The following is a 16,522-nucleotide window of genomic DNA, read 5'->3' as shown; positions in this document are numbered from 1 at the left end:
AGACAATGCTTCACTTTGTTTTTGTATGCAGTAAAGTTGTCGCAATATGACGGTGGGTCACAATGACTGATGGGTCAGATTGACCCAAAGAGAACACAAGGGTTAAAAGCTTAGATTTTTTTGCCATTATAATATAGTGTATAGCGTTTTCGATACGAGCATCCTTTGCTAGGAGCTTCTGGAGAAGATTATTGAGGCTAAACTAAGGTCATAAAACCACATTAAGGTTTGCTGGTGCTGTTCTCTCCTATGGTCCCCAAGTGTAATTCGATTCACGACACGGGTATTTCAGCCACCCCCTCGTTCCCTGTTTGCCGGCGTCAGCTCTGTGTCAGCAGCCCCTCTAACTTGACCCTCGGGGCGCTAACGTGACCTCCCCGCCCGCCCGCTCGCTCCCTTCCCAAAATCATTTCCATTGATTAGGGGGGGCCCCCTGCTGAGTGGGTGAGTAGCCTACCTGCTGAGCGTGCAGACACGCACCTCGCACGGCCCTCACGACACGCGCTCTGCTCTGTCAGACGCTTCCCTAATTCCCGTTGACGGGTGAGGTCGAACGCTCGCACGCACGGCCGCTCCGACACGGATCGGCCCCTGAGCGCGGGTTCTCTACGCGTGTCCCCAAGTGACGCGATTTCCATGGCGATGAGACGTGGTGATAACGCGGTGCGCAAAATATATTTTACGGATACCGTACCAGCACATGACTTGACGCAGATGTTTGTAGTACATTCTACAAACTAGTATTTAATACGTATAGGACAGAATAGGATGGGTGCACAGAGCGTGTGTGTGTGTGCTACCTATGGCTCTGGACACAGACAGACTGCCGTTAACCCTCCACGTGCCAAACCAGATGACACAGCCTCCAAGAGCCTCAATACGCAGCTTCTCATCCTGCAGAGACAGAGAGAGACACAGAGACAGAGAGAGTGACAGAGAGACAGCGATGAGGGGGAAGGAAGGAGAGAGGAAAGGACAGGAATAGGCATCATTACATTCCAGGGATGAAGGGCTTTATGTTTGTACCTGTACGTGTCTGTTTGGGATTTGAGAGTGTTTGTGGGCGTGGGTTACCTCTCTGTCAGGCTTGTGAGGTTTCATCAGTTCCACTGCCTGGCCCTTCCTGACCAGCATGACCTGGGAGTCTCCCAGCCAGGCCACGTACAGAGTTCTCCCCCTCAGGAAGGTCACCACGCCCGTGGTGCCACAGCGCATGTGCTGTTACACGCAAACACAAAACACCGCTGGTGAAGAACACAGCTATTCTACATTTGAAATATATTCAAGGCAACGTGCACGCGACAATTCTTTGTGCTACTTTTTTTTTACTGATCTCCCTAATAAAAAGGTGAAAGTATGACACGCTCTCTCTGTGGAGCATACTCACCTCGCGGGCGGCCTTCTTGACGAATCGCTCGTCTGTGACCTTGAAGGCGCGGAACAGCGCCTCGGCCGGGTCCTGACTGAACATCTCCTGGCGCACGAGGTTGACGTGGAGATGGTTGGCCGCATAGATGGCGGCGTCCACGCCCCCGTGGCCATCGAACACGGCAAAGAAGGCCTGCTCCTCCTGGTCCTGAGGTCACACACAAGGTCAAAGGTCAATTGGGATACGACGGGAGGAGATTAGTGTACTACTGTGCCAAGAATATCCGCCTCGTAGCCAAAGGAACTGTTGACAGTGGCGGCTTTCCATCAATGAAGCTTAGAGTTGAAAGATTCCCCACCTATATAATATACATATCTCACATTTGTTGATGTGTACAACTTTTGTTTGCGTTAACCATGTGGTACGTTCCTTAAAGGCTTGAAAGTGGTTTTGGGCTTGTCCCTACTGACCATAATCCTCAATCTGTTCGGGTCTGCTCATAAGTCTGGTGAGGCCAAAGTTCTTAATAAAGTGGGGGGGGGGACTTGTACTTGCCAATTCAATGACGTGGCATATTTTTCAATTAATGACATGCAAAGTACCTTCGTGAATATGCAAATCCAAATATAACCTGCTCGTGTCTCCATTCATCCATCTGCTTTAATTAACTGGGGTTTTAATGCCAATTAGCGGGCTTACCCGCTGCTGGCACTCTTAATAGAATGGGATAAACATTTGATCCGACAGAATAATGATATGTGGATCTGTGAGCTTGGGCCGTGAGTCCCTCGGCGGCTTGTCTCATTGGCTCGGAGGGGAAGGTGATGAACCCATTGGAGTCCATAATGGATGGAGATAATGGAAAGGCAAACCCAGAAAATACCTTCATTTAAAAAAAAGGCCGGTGGCTTTGTGTTCCCATCACATGCCTGTGTGTGTATGAAAGGGAGACAGAAATGAACATGTGTATTTATGTGTTAGTTCCTTTCCAGCGTCGTCGGGAGTGATTTCTCTCGCACCCCAGGGAGCCTTATGCAGCCTGATCGTCAATAATGTTATTAGAGGCATTTCAGTCACCAATGGCTACCTACTGTGCTGTCATTCATGGCTCATGTGGCGGCTGGAATGGGAATACGTCCAATAGGGGGGAGTTTTATTGATCTCCCCCATGGCGTTGTTAGGGTGGCAGAGACCCTGCAGTGAAGCTGGGCTGACCCAAACCAGCAGGAGGGAGCCATTCATTTGCACACATGTACAGATGAATGAAGTGCAGGGGCAGGAATGCATTGTGTCACATTTTGGACGTGTCGTTTATTGCTCATGTGAGCGTGTCGGGGTCGACTTCGGGGTAACAGAGCAGCCATCTTGAATTTGGTTCGGGTTGGTGGCCGGGAAGAAGCTATCGATTATGTGCTGATTAGCATTCCATCTGCTGGGACTCATGGGGTTTTAGTGAACTGCTTCGGAGTGAGCACTTTCAAGGCCACCGGGGGAATGAACAAATGGGGCTCGTACTACCTTCCTTCCCATTTGTCTCTCCCTTTATTTGCGAATGCCCTCACCAGGAACTCGGGTCGATAATAACCGAATCTGTCCGCCGCCGTTCCCTATGCTCTTCACGAGCGCAGCGCCGTACCCAAACGCCTCCAGTACGTTTCGACTGGATTCAAATTGTGTAACCCCCACTCCAAGGCTGTGTCTCAGAGGGGCTGGATGTAGCCACCGATAGGACGACATCGAATTCCATTCAATTCCAATGTCCTCGGCCCGTACCTGTATGTTGAAGAGGGTGTTGAAATCGGGGATGACAATGTGCTTGTCCTCCATCTTGCGCCGCATGTTCTTGATGGCGTGGATGGAGGTCTCGTAGTAGGGCTGGGGCCGGCGGCGATACGGAAAGTCCTTGAGCCACAGGCAGCATGTCTCACAGAGCTTGTTAAATATCAGCCTGGCCAGCTTCACCGCCTCCAACTCTGTGACCACACACACACGCGCGCGCGCGCGCGCACACACACACACAGCATAGGATTAGAGCACGGATTCAAGTCACAGAGATATACTATATTGGGCCTTCCCCCCTCCCCCCCCCACCCCTACAAACACGCATGTGGATTACAACATCCAGTACCGCCTTGTGCATGCATGACTTAAGCACATGCAAATAAAGGAGATAGAAAAAGTCCATTCGGTGCCATAAACTCACTGGCATGCGTCTGACCTCAACGCGAGATGCTGTTGTGTAAGAATGCCGACATGTTTTGAAATGCTTAGCTTCTCCCCCCCCCCCCTCCAGTTTCTCTCTCTCTTACACATTCACACACACACACAATCTGGCATCTGTCCATCCTTAGTGCAGTGGCACTCTTGGGTTCAGACCCACTCGTGTGGGTCTGACTGGGGCCTTTACATGGGGAGCACACATGGAGACAGCACAGAGTCTGAGTAAAGGTTACTATGGAATTAAGGACAAGTGGTCGAAATAGACCATCTGGCAAAAGGGTTTGGGGCTGGAGGTTGGGGCGAAGAGAGACACAGAAGGAGGGTGAGAAAAAGAGAGAGAGGGAGACAGGAAGAGAGACAGAAATAGCCAGGAAGAGGAGGGGGGGGGGGGAGAGACAGACTGACACACAGACAGACAGTAAGAGACGGAGCGAGAAAGAAAATAGGGGTCGTCACAGTTCTCCCGGCAGCAAGGGGCCGCCATTTTCCTGTCCTTCTCCCAAACCCCTCGCGGCTTCCTGGATCATGGGAGCTGCTCACCTATGGCAGGACAGCCCCTCCCCTCGCTTTCCTGGCTCGCGGACACGCACAGGTTCCAGTTTGCTTATGTTGGACTACGGCCATGTCTTTTGACCATAACGCTAGAGCATTGGGCGTTGCTATGCAATTACATGGTACAGTAGTTGATGTGACCTTAATGTAAAGTGTTGTTGAACACGGCCCACATGACTTTATATGGCGTTGTGTTGGGTATGGTTGGATTCCAGATGGATAAGGATGGGTTTCTAGAATCGATTCCCAGGGTTTGACTGATGGTAGAAAACATATTTTGGTTATCACAGTCCATTTGCTTAGCGCTCACGGCAAAAGGAATTCATCAAATATTGAGTTAAGCATCAAATGGAAGGATTTTTCATTTTGGTGTCCTCTCAAACAAACATGTACCTGTCTCCACCACAACCAGTGAATACGTGATGAGCGTCTGGGTTTCAGAGCTACACAGATTAGAGGTTGTTGTTGTTCTGGTGGTGTTTTCAAAGAAGTCGCCTCATGTTTGCATTTCTATTGGTCAATGTACACCTTTTATTTGCCATCTTAAGATTTGTTGACATTTTATGAGGGGCATTGGGAGTGAGGATGGATTGCTCTTCTGAATTGCATTGTGGGATAGCTAGCTGAGCATTCGCTGTTGGCTACATGAGAGTTTCAAGGTGATATCTGGCGAAATAGAGGCTTTTATTTAGAGACTGAGTCATCCTATGACATAACCATAATCATTGAGGTCATGGATTTCTTTCAATGACATGTGCCCTATCTAAGAGGGTACACAGAGAGATGACGATGATAAGACGAGTGCATGCATACTGTCTCTTTGTCTGGTGTTCCACCCTCTCACCATTTTCCTTTTCTCCCTCTCCTCTCCTCAGTCCCTTGACTCTGGAGTTAAATTTAACCTTCCATTTCAGAGCCCCGGCAGTGTGTGAGTGTGTGAGAGTGTGTCTGGGTGAGTGCCTCCTCTGCTCTGGGCCTAGACGGCTGACCCGTGTCTGTCAGCCTGTGTCCGTGTCGGAGCCAGCTTCACTCTTTCTGACTGCCCACCAAAGCTTTCACCAGCCACCCCCCCCCCCCACACACACACACACACACAAACCTCCTCCTCAGCCCCCTCCAAGACAACACACTCATCACTCAAACCATCACAGCTAAAATGATCCTGACTACCTACCCGCCCGCCCGCCCACACACAGACAGACGCGCGCACGCACCCAAACGCCGACAATCTCTCTCTCCCTCCCTCCAAGAACAGATCTATAAAGAGGAGTGACAGGGTCAAACGGGCTGCTGCTGTTCTTGTCTAATCTTAAATGCCAGTTCTCTCTCTGTCTGTCTGTCTCTCTGTCTCTGAATGTTTTGTTGGGGAGAGAGATACGTGTTGAAATGATAAAATCTGAGACTGGTGATGTCGAGACACATTTTAACCTGTTATCTGGATGGGAGGGATTTGCAGTAGCCAAGCAGTAGTTAGGTCAGTCGATGACCTGATTTTGATTTTAGCATTGGCGCTTCAGAAAACTCCCCCTTGTACTGAATACATTCCGGTCCGGAATTGGCTGGAGCAAAAACATTGGACCATGTTTCCGAAAACCACTTTTTTCGGGAACCTCAGTACACCGGGGCGGAGGAGAATATGATTCGGTCCGCCAGGAGAAGGGGGCAGCTGAACACGCGAGGCCTGAGACACCGTCAGGGTTTAGCGTCCATGCCGATACAGCTTCCAGCGTTCCTTGTTGATAACACACACACACACGCACACGCACACGCACACAGACACACGCACTGCCATGGGCACTCACGTGGGAGAGGGTCTGCGCCGTCCTCCAGGGTCTTCTGGAGGTGGTGGATGGAGAGGTCGCTCTGCAGGACACTGTCGGCCGTGGCCCGGGCCAGGGCTGCCGCCAGGGAGAACGGACAGTTACTGTGGAGGAGAGGAGAGAGGGGGTTTAAGGACCACCGCAAACCCGAGGGCAAAGGACGGGGCCACACAAGGGAATGACGGTGTTCAAGTTCAAAGCCTTATGGAGAAGGCCCCCTCAAGGATAGGGACATGGTACTGTGTGCATGTCGGGAGATCGATGCTTCTGTTGAGAACAAGACGGCGTGGTCGGTCGGTCTTCATGAGGCCATATGTCCTGCATCGTAATCAGTTCACTTGATACTGTGGTCAAGCCGGAGCTGGCTCTGTGTGGCTGCAAGATGCGGATTTCCTTGGTGCCATTACCTCATGCATGCGTGTAACTTCACTCCATTTGACTATCAAGTTATCCCCCCCCCCCCACCCCCAATCAAGAGGTCCAATCCCGGCCAATCCCGTAACAGATGTCACTGGGTTTTCTGGCAAGAGATCAGCCTGTTGATTCTCCCCCCGAACCCAATCACAACTCCCGATGATTCGCTCTTGCAATCAACTCGTGTAATTACTATCCGCTCAGCCACGGAAGGCCTTGATCGGCTGGCTGGTTAATCGCGACACGTGGATACAAAAAGCCGGCGTTATTACGTTTGTTTTGTAACTGCTGGATTCGTTTTTTGGGGGGGTACATCAACAGGATGATGAGTGACCCTGTTGACATTTGGCAGCCAAAATAGGACTTCCCTCTACTGGCTGGGGGGATGACACACCATCACAGCTCTCCTATTTGTGTGTAGCACTCTACTGACTGTTGAGAGCCTGGCTGTGTCAGATAGGAAGCCACCTAGAGAGAGACTCCTCTGCTTGAATTGGCTCCCCGAGTGCAACGTGTTTGATTTGATCCACCGGGCCTTCTGGGGCTTAAAAGCAGGTCAATTACATTTGTAGCCCAAATTACATTTTGGTCCAAAAGAAATCCAATCACTTTCCGGGTAGCCTTTCTATGGAAGAGTGGAGTCCCGGATTCTGAAGTAATCCTAACCCAGGATCCACCCACTGACCTTAAGACTGAGCCTGATTCTGTGAAGTATCGGCCACACTTCCCCCCCCCCACGCCCCCCCCACCTCGTCCCCCCCCACCTCGTCCCCCCCCCCCCAGGAGACAAGCTGCTATTGATCTGTTTGTCCAGAGTCAATCTGTGGCCCTGCTGGGGGCAGCGATCCATTGGAGCGCCAGCATTCTGCTCTCAGTTGCCTGGACCCCTGCTTTCGAGGCGTCCAGTCAGATCATGCTCTCACGTGTCAACGTGGTTTTGGGGGGAAAAAAAGGCTAATTCCTGTTTGGATTTCCCCCCCAGTCCAGTTCAAAGATATTTCATTTCCGATGCCCACACCTGTGGACAATATTACTCTCCCTTTAAAAGATGCCTTAGTGCCGTGTCGCTGTTTATTCATGATGACCTTGGAGCCCTGTTGCTTTCAACAGGGCAGGTTAGGCCGTTGCGGATCCCGTACCCATGGTAACCCCTGGGAGCCCGTCGTGTTGACAGCTGATGACAGGATTGTCATGACAACGAGCCCAGCCTGGGAATGACACAGCAGGTACAGTGGTTAAAGCAGGGCAGGCAGCCCTCGCAGTAGGGGCTTGAGAGACTGTGTGTGTGTGTGTGTGTTGCTGCATCATTGGGGGTGCCCATACATAGTCAGCATAGCCTCAGAGACACAGCCCTGGGGTTGGATGATAAAGGGAGAGAGGCAGGGACAGAAGGAGGAGGAGGAGGGATATATCCGTCCCTGGTCTAAAGGAGGTGGAGAAACCGCTCAACAGGCGGGGAGGGGAAAGTGGAACATCTCAAGGGCAGTCCAATGACGGGCTGCTCTACATGAGGGTAACCCGGGTAACAAGGCCACCTCTAGGTGGAGGTAACCACGGTAACTTGGGTATAGCGACAACTTTTGTACAACTTTTGTTGGTCGCTATCCACTGTACTGTAAATACACTGGGTCAATTACAGCGCAAGTACGATCATAAGGGTCCTTTTTCCTGGAAATCCTTTCACTCTCTCTAAACACTGTTTGTTGTGGGGTAAATATAGCTTAAACCAAATACATTTAACAGAAAGGGGCTTTTCAAGTAGTAGTAGTCATTCAGTAGAATTAAAGACATTGAAGCTGATCTTAAGCCCGTAACAAGATTAACTTGTGACCATACTAAACCCCATCACGCAAAAAGCTGTTTCTATCGGCCTTTAGAAACACATTTCATCCAGTCGACAGGTAGTCTGCCTTCGGACAGTGGCGAAGCATAAAAGCGAGATTTCGACTCGCTACAGTCCTACTAATAGTCCTTGCGTAACTAGCCTTTTTACTAGAGAGCAGTCAGCAGGAAGGGCTCTCCGGAGTTTTTGTTAGCGTGTGTTCATGCGCTTGTGAAGATGGAATAGAGACGCAGAGCGCTGTTCTGACACCCACACACGCACTGCATTGAGGTCGTCCTATGACACTCGCATCACCATGAGATGGATATAAACGCGGGCCTCCCACTAGTGGATGTTCGCCAGAGTCACGATGATTCTGAAGCTCCACTGAGTGGCAGTGTCAATTCCCACTGCGCCCGTGATGCCCTGTTGGAACAAACTGGCGAAGAAAAGGAGAGTGCAAATTTGACCTTTGAACACCGGTCACACGTATTAGACTCCCACTCATACCCTTTTCAAGTGACGGAACTGTATCTGATTGATAGAGCTGGTAATGCATGCATGAAAGCGCGCGCACACACACACACACACACACACACACACAAGACAGTATGGATATAGCCTTCTCTCTCCGGAGTCCTTTCATGCTTTCACTCTGATCTTTTTCTCCATTTATTTATGAAATGGGAGTACGCGACCAGTCTGAAGCGCACAATGGACCATTTCATCTTCGCTGATTGATTGCATGTCTCTTGAATAATTAGAGTAGGGGAGATGTGTGGAGAAGGTAGTGGTGGGGGGTGAAAACTGGAGAAAGCCTTAAGGCGAACACGGTGGGAGTCGTGTGTGTGTGTGTGTGGGAGGGTCGTGTGGGTGGGTGTAGTGTGGGAGCTCGAAATACAGTGGCGTATGTAAATGGAGTGTGTGTGTGTGTGAGACAACACAGGTGAGTGTGTCTTCAGGCCTGCAGGGCCGGTTGGCGGACAGCCCCGGTGCTACGGAGAGTGTCTAACAGACGGCACAAAAGCGAGGACCAGGAAGGTGGCAGCGAAGAAAGGGAGGAAGCAGAGTGAATGCGAGAGCCACAGAGGTAGTGAGAGAGGGAGGGAGGGAGAAGCAGAGAAAGAAAGCCAGTCCCTGCTAAAGGTTCCCAGCTGACATGTCATGGCAGTGGCAGTCGCTTTACTGTCCTCAACTTCCTCCTCCTCCTCCTCCTCCGTGTTTCCATTCATAGAAACCACGCTCTCTCTCTCCCTCTCCCTCTTTCACACTCACTAGCTTGCACACTTCGTCACTGCCTGATGGAGGGGGGGGGGGCTTGGGTGCTGAGGTGGGGAGCCCTCATTGGCTGAGGGGCTCCGGCATACACGTCATCAGCCAATAGCGGCACCCCTCTGCTGGTGCGCCACAGTGAGGTCAGAACAGCGTGAAGGAATGGGAATTAGGAGTAGAAAGGCAGACTTGGAGCTTTTCTGGTTGCCTTTTACGTACCGTTTTACACACCATAACCCAAACAATGTGCAGAGCTTCATTTAAAGGGATTTTCAGAAGTGAGACGTCTATTTTGGGGACAAAACGCCTTCACTGGGTGACTGAAAAGTCAAAACCCAATTTTTTTCTTTATTTATGTATATAATTGTAACCTCAGTTGCCTTTACACTAGCTAGCTTAGCTCATCTGCTTTGTTACTGCACTCACTCACTTAACGCATGCTAGCGTTAGCATGATGGTGGGGGTTTGCATTGATTTGCGCTAGCGGTGAGGCTAGCGGGGGGAGGGGGTGTAGAGTGAGAGTGGAGGGCTTTACTGCGGCTTAATGCAGCTGCTGTGGAGGTGAAAGATCTGGGTCGGGGAGCCTCGCGTTGACGTCACACGGAGAGAGGGGAGGCTCAGACCTGCTTCAGCGGAGGAGGGGTGAGAAAGGGAAAGGGGTAGAGAGAGAGAGGGGTAGAGAGAGAGAGAGAGAGGGGTAGAGAGAGAGAGAGAGAGGGGTAGAGAGAGAGAGAGAGAGAGGGGTAGAGAGAGAGAGAGAGGGGTAGAGAGAGAGAGATGGATTGAACGTTAAAGGGATTGAGGACTTGTGTGTGTATGAGAGAGAAAAAGAGCAAGAGAGAGACCCTACCCATCATACTAATGGACTTGACTGATCGCAGGTACTCTTGAACTCTCGTTCAGTACACCAAGCTACCTTCTCATCCGCCTAAAGCAAGATTCTCACTCGACGGTTCTCTGCATAGCAAACCACTGATCCGAGACCTATTCGAACAAGGCTGTCGGACCAAGGACATTTACTCTCAACAGGTGCATTGTTAAGGTGAACGGAAAGGAAGGACTGAAGATGTGCTCTTTCTCTTACTGTATGTACTGTCTGGTAGTTCCTCCGTGAGGGTGTGCATGGACCGTGTGTATGTGCGTGTGCATGAGTGCGGTGCGTCACAGAGAACTCACCGGGAGGTGTGCACGGGTTGTGCGTGCGTGTGAGAGAGAGAGAGAGCGAGCGAGGCAGAGAGCATTGCCAGTGCTCAGACCCATCCCCGGCAACAGTGCGTCACGCACAGCTCTCATGGGGCTTCTGTTCCGACATTAACTTTCAACTGTCCTTGACGGGGACTCGCCAAGATCTTTCTTTCCTTCTTTCTCTCTCCCTCTCCATCCCTCTTATCTCGTTCTTCCTCTCACCCTCCCTCCCTTTAACGCACAAACTGTTGCGGAATACTTTGTACCTACTGCACAGGGTCCAAAACTTTGACTTCGTCTCCACTCCTGCGCCGTTTTCTTCGCGCAGCCCTGCTGAGGCGACGTGGCCGCGTAGACGGCTCTGTGCGCGAAACGTGCCGCGTTCGTGTGTGCCCGCGTGTTAGCGTGGATGGCTGCGCGGCGCTAGCACGTAATGCGTGACCATGCATACTGCATGCCAGCAGCGCCCCGCCACAGGCTCTCCTCACGACGTCTCTCCCCTCCCCCCTTCGATCTATCCGCTCCTTGGTTCCCTCGCTCGTCCCCCCGTCCCCCCCCCCATCGCCACCTCCCTCCCCCCCCTCTATGAATTGTGGGAATGCAGGTAATCTACGCGCCGGATGAGTCAGGGGTTATTTATAGTGGAGGATGCAGGATGAGGTTGCCTCTAAATCTCTGTGCTCTGGTCCATCAATCTGCCTTTCCCACCCCGCAGCCGGGGGCTAAATATACTGGGCAGTGCGCGTAGTTGGGGGCAGCCCTCCTCCGCCTCCTCTACTTACAGAGTCGCTGACGGGTCTCGAGGTTCCATAGCGCCGGCAGCGCGTCGAAGTGGACGGCAGCGGAGCGTGGACCTCGAACCGACGTCACGTCCTTTGTTCGCTCATGCAACTGCGTGCGCCACTCGCTCGCGTCGCCGGGCTCGCCTTTTACGAAGACGGTTGCGCTTTGCTTTTCGTGTCACCTACTCGTTTTTCCCTCCGGCGTCGGAAGGTTGCGTTTCTCTCACTCTCTCTCTCTCTCTCTCGCAGGGGCGCGCTCTGAGCTGCTTTGCCCGGCGTTTTCCAGAGGTTGAGCAGTGTGCAGATCATCAAAATAGAGTGTGTGTGTGCGTGCGCGTAAGCAAAAGAGAAGGAGAGAGAGCGAGAGAGCGAGCGAGAGGGGGAGAACGCGTAGGCAGAAGGATGGAATATGGAGGTTGTGTGTCTGTGTGTACACGCGAGTCTCTCAATATCTACAGGTCCGCAATGCCAGTCGATGACTCAGACAGGGCCGGTGGAGGACGAAGCAGAAATAACAGACCCTTGTCACAACATAAACAGTTGAAACACAGAACAGGGGGAAAATGAACAACGCAAGTTCGAGGGGAAAGTGAAGTGGGATTCAAACCCAAGCCCCTGCAGTAAGGCCTCAGCTGACAAGGTACACACACTTAACCAGTGAGCTACCAGGGGGCCCCAATTCGATGACTTCCATGACTCTCCCACCACAATGTCTCCCAGGAGACCGCAGAGAATGTTGGCCACGAAAGCTCGTGCCTCTAATAAAACTGCAAAAAAGATATCATCTGAGGTGTTTTTTTTTCGAAAAATGCATTTTAGTTCGAAAATGCATTTTAGTTCGAAAATGAACGAAACAAAACAGTAGTGCTTTTCGGGAATGAGACGTGGACACATACATGTCTACGCAGTGCAAAAACAGAGGGACAAGTTAGGGTGGGGAAAAGGAGAAACATTGATGTGAGGACAATAGTGTGCCTTGCTGAGTGCAAGCACAGTAATACAGTCGAAACTGAACTACACAAACAAATATCATTTTCCATCTCCTTAGGAAGGAGCAGTTGTCAACCATGTCGCGGATCAAAGCAAATGCGTCTTAAAATGCCATGGAGCTCGAAGCAACCACAGTGCTATTAAGTAATTAATGAAGCCAGCCGTGTGGAAGAAGCTAGCGAGCCCAATAAGAAGCCATTGCTTGACGGCTCTCCCTAAGGGGTCGTGTTAAAGACTTTGGAATAGGAGCTCATCTACCCTCGCGTAACGACACTGTCCATTACAAAGAAACAGGGACTTCCGGGATCCACAAAGACAAGAACTGCTCTGGGCCACGACCGGCATAACAATAATACCCAAGTGAAAAAAAACGATGGCCAAAACTACAAATCCCATGATGCCCTAGAGTTACGGAGAGAAGTCAGGGGAGAGTCACCAAATGACGCGATTCCAATACTGCCAAATGGTCTACGTGCCTGCTCCAAGTGCGTCACAGGATCGATCAGGCTTGCATGTCACCTTTTAAGCCTGCTTTACCTTTTCTACCCATCCTACTAATGACTGAGACGTTTATCCCGGTCCTGGGGTGCTCGACATGAGACGCAGCACACAGAACACCCTGTTCTAGCCAACACACCTAAAGCTCAATCACCCAGAGCATAGAGTGATGTATTAAGAGTGTAAGCTCTGCATGGCAACACTCTTGATTTAGACCGGCCTGTGCATCACGCCTCTATGATGTGATAAATGAGTCTTTGCCTCAGCCAACAAGGATACTGCAGTGTGCCCTGATATTGTTTGGCTAAAGTGTCGGAACACTGTATGAGGAAGTATTTCCACAGAGAGAGAGAGACAGAGACAGAGAGAGGGGAAAGAGCAAACGAGAGAAAGACAAACAGAGCGACAGGAAAGAGTAAACGAGAGAAAGACAAACAGAAAGAGAGAGAGAGAGAGAGAGAGAGAGAGAGAGAGAGAGAGAGAGAGAGAGTGAGAGACAGACAGAGACACTGTGGTGAGGGGATGCACTGAGAAGGTCAGTCCATCAGCACAGTTATTTCGTGTCCTTCCTAGGAGATGAACGGACCCAGTGTTGATCGACTGTCTATGTGGACCGGTATCAGGGAAATCTCGTTCATATTCCAATATGCTGTGACTAACCAGCGGTTTCAGACCACAAGTCCACATCTCTGTAGCATTGTTCCAGCAGGCAATTCTATTCATGGAGTGAATAGATTACTATCTAGGGCTATTTTACAGTCTGGCATCGACTGATAGCATGGTCTAGGAACTATCAAGGCTAAGCAAGCACTGGCTTGAATGTCAATGAAACAAAGCCATAGACCAGAACATCAATTCCTGACCCAGGCCCGCTAAGTCCCCATGTTCTACTTGCTTCTGATGGATATCTCTAATGGGTGCAGTAGTGGAACGAATGCACAGAACAACTATTATTGGCCTTTATCAGCATTGCCCCATTATGGGAATAGAGGGTGCGCTTTCCGTCTCCCTGCCAGTGTAAATGTCCATACTATTGACAGATGTACAGAACACCCATCCTGGTAATGACGGGATAAGGACAGACGTCTCATCTGCTGTCTTAAAAGATTGCAAACAATGATATCCAGATGACATTCTGGTTGTGTGTCGTGATGAGACCGGCTCACTTATAACACTGAGAACCACACGTCTGCCATTTTCATTTTGGTTTTATCACCTTTATCTGCATGAGATGGACGTTGGAGATATGAGCCAGTCTAACCTGTAGCTTGTCATCTCCTATTTTACCGTTGTATGCGTTTTAGTTTGGTAACTTCCCATGTGGGTACAGGACACATATCGAAGGTTTAGTCAAGGGTAGCAGCTGTGATGGCGACTGTGACGACATTCGCATCAAACGCGACCGCTTGGGAGGTTAATTCTCCATCATGTAGAAAGTAGAGCGTGCAGCTCTCATAAAACTGCCATTTGTACATGATATGGAAAGACATCTTTCTCCCTGTCCCATCTGCCTTCACATCGCTCACCCTTCGACAACGGCAGCTTTCCTTCTCTTTAACGAAAGGTCACGACATCACCCAAGCCCCCTTTGCTCATTAACCTCGCGGTATTTGGACCTTTATTCAACCACCAAAGCTAAATCAAAACAGATAGCTTTGCGAAAGCCACTTAAGCAGGGAAGGAAGGGAAGTGGTTGTCCTGGACAGCCTTAAATCTTTGAACCTAATCTGAAACCTTTCGAGGATATGAGAAACAAACACATCACGACAGGTTAACAGACAGGTCACACGGCTTTGCGAGCTCATGCTAGCGATGCAGGAGTTTGGCTTAAGACAGCAGAGCAGGGCACCAGGGTCATCCCGTTTGCTGTACACACGAAGATCTACGTTATTTTGCATGAGACGTGTTGGTTTGGACAATGGTTTTGCATGCGTGTTGTTGTGGTGGTGGTAGCGGCGCAAACACCGGTAAAACAATGGCAACAGCTGGTTTCATACTTCAAATGTATTTGCCTTAATGCAAAGTCATTTTGTCAAAACAAACATGCAGCCTTCGTGCAAAAGTAAACCCGTGAAGTCCTTAAAAAGATAATGAAGTGGACCCTCAAACCGAAACAAAATATTGTTCAAGAAAATGTTATTTAAATTGTCACGAGAAAATATGAAAAAGGGGGTGAAACCACCGGTGCAGTGCATGTCAGAAACAACTTTACTGCACTGTTACTATGTGAATTCCGTTCAACAAAGACACGAAGGAGCCATTTTATGTCGCACTGAACATTCTAGAGTCCACTCGTCCTCACTCCTGAGGATTCGTATGGGGGAGGGGGGGACAAACCCAAAATGGTGGTCGACCCAGAGGGTGTGCGTTTCAAGTAGCTTTCTAGGAGTAGTGACGAAGGGGTAAACAAGGTGAGACGTGTCAGCTCTGAGATTTACAGAGCAGCGAGAGTGGGTCTATTTAGGAGAGATTTGACCTACTTGGGCCAAGGAGGACAGTTATTTGGGCTGTTGTGACATTGAAGGACGAGGAGTCCTGCATCCTGGTATTTCAAAAGGTTTTGGAGCCTGGAAATGAAATCCTCCAACTTGGCTCTTATTGATCAGGGTTTTGAGGCTATATGTTGAGTGTAGAACCTACAGACTTGTGACAGACTTCATGCATGCAGGGAATGCACGCTTGTCATTAGTTACCTGTACTTTAACTGAGGTACTGAATGAGGATTAGAGCTAACTGGAATCAAGAGAATATGATGGAGACTTTGTTAGCATAAGGACTTGATTCATAGTTTCATCTCGACAACTTTCTGTAACATCCAATTGACAGTGTCTTGTCAGCATGGTATGTCATACATCAAAATGATGTGTTTTGTCTTCTATTCGTCTATCAAATCAGGGTTTTCTATCAGATATTCACAGCTAATATAAGGCACTGTCCTTATGGCTATTTGTGTCTTCCTTTGAATAGAGATGAAATTCTCTCTGATCTACTTGGGTGACACTTATATAATCTTGATGTACAGTCCAAGATTGATGGCTTAAAAAAAATGGAATATGATATCCACACTATAGAGACAACGTCAAATAACCGTCTCTTTTCAATACCATGCACCTTAACAACATATGTTCATGAAAAAGTGAGGTTTTGGTTTGAAGAGAGGAGCAGGATTTGAAAATATTTACTCAGGCACAGGTAAAGTTCTTTATTTTGGGTAAGGGAAGCTCACCCACTGAGTCGACGACTGGTCAAAATGACGGGGTTATTGCCAAAAAACAAACAGCTAAACATTCCCTGAGGCAGAGTTTGAAAGGTGCCTTAACTTTGTGTTGACAGGCTGATGACAAAATGGACTAAAAGTGCTCAAATCTGATAAGGTGTCCTCCACAAGTACACCAGATACAGCATGATTGATGCTTTAAACCTGGTTTCACTGTATTGTTATCCTTGAGTACTTTTTTTTTTAAGAACTAGCCAGCCGGTTGTTTCCATGGGAACTCAGATGTCTGCAGCCAACGTCAGTCATCACTGTTGTTTAAGATTCTAAATTAATGTCAATAGTTTTTTTTTTTTTTTCAACCAGAGGTTGACTTCCTCTTTC

The 16,522-nt window shown here is 49.6% G+C and overlaps 1 protein-coding gene across 1 annotated transcript in view; it reads right to left on the bottom strand.

Moving 5' to 3' along the window:
• Positions 1-16,522, bottom strand: part of ppm1e (protein phosphatase, Mg2+/Mn2+ dependent, 1E) — a 35,561-nt gene that overhangs the window by 4,687 nt on the left and 14,352 nt on the right. Inside the window, exons 2-6 of the mRNA XM_084697798.1 lie at positions 5,944-6,065; positions 3,143-3,342; positions 1,388-1,576; positions 1,075-1,218; positions 801-894 (exon numbers count right to left, since the gene is read on the bottom strand). Of these exons, the coding sequence (XP_084553924.1) occupies positions 801-894; positions 1,075-1,218; positions 1,388-1,576; positions 3,143-3,342; positions 5,944-6,065 (749 nt within the window). The remainder of the gene's footprint in view (positions 1-800; positions 895-1,074; positions 1,219-1,387; positions 1,577-3,142; positions 3,343-5,943; positions 6,066-16,522) is intronic.

This window comes from Hypomesus nipponensis, chromosome 5, assembly GCF_054491055.1.
Source record: "Hypomesus nipponensis isolate SF chromosome 5, ASM5449105v1, whole genome shotgun sequence".
NCBI classification, from domain to species: Eukaryota; Metazoa; Chordata; class Actinopteri; order Osmeriformes; family Osmeridae; genus Hypomesus; species Hypomesus nipponensis.
This window is presented reverse-complemented; position numbering and strand designations above follow the sequence as displayed.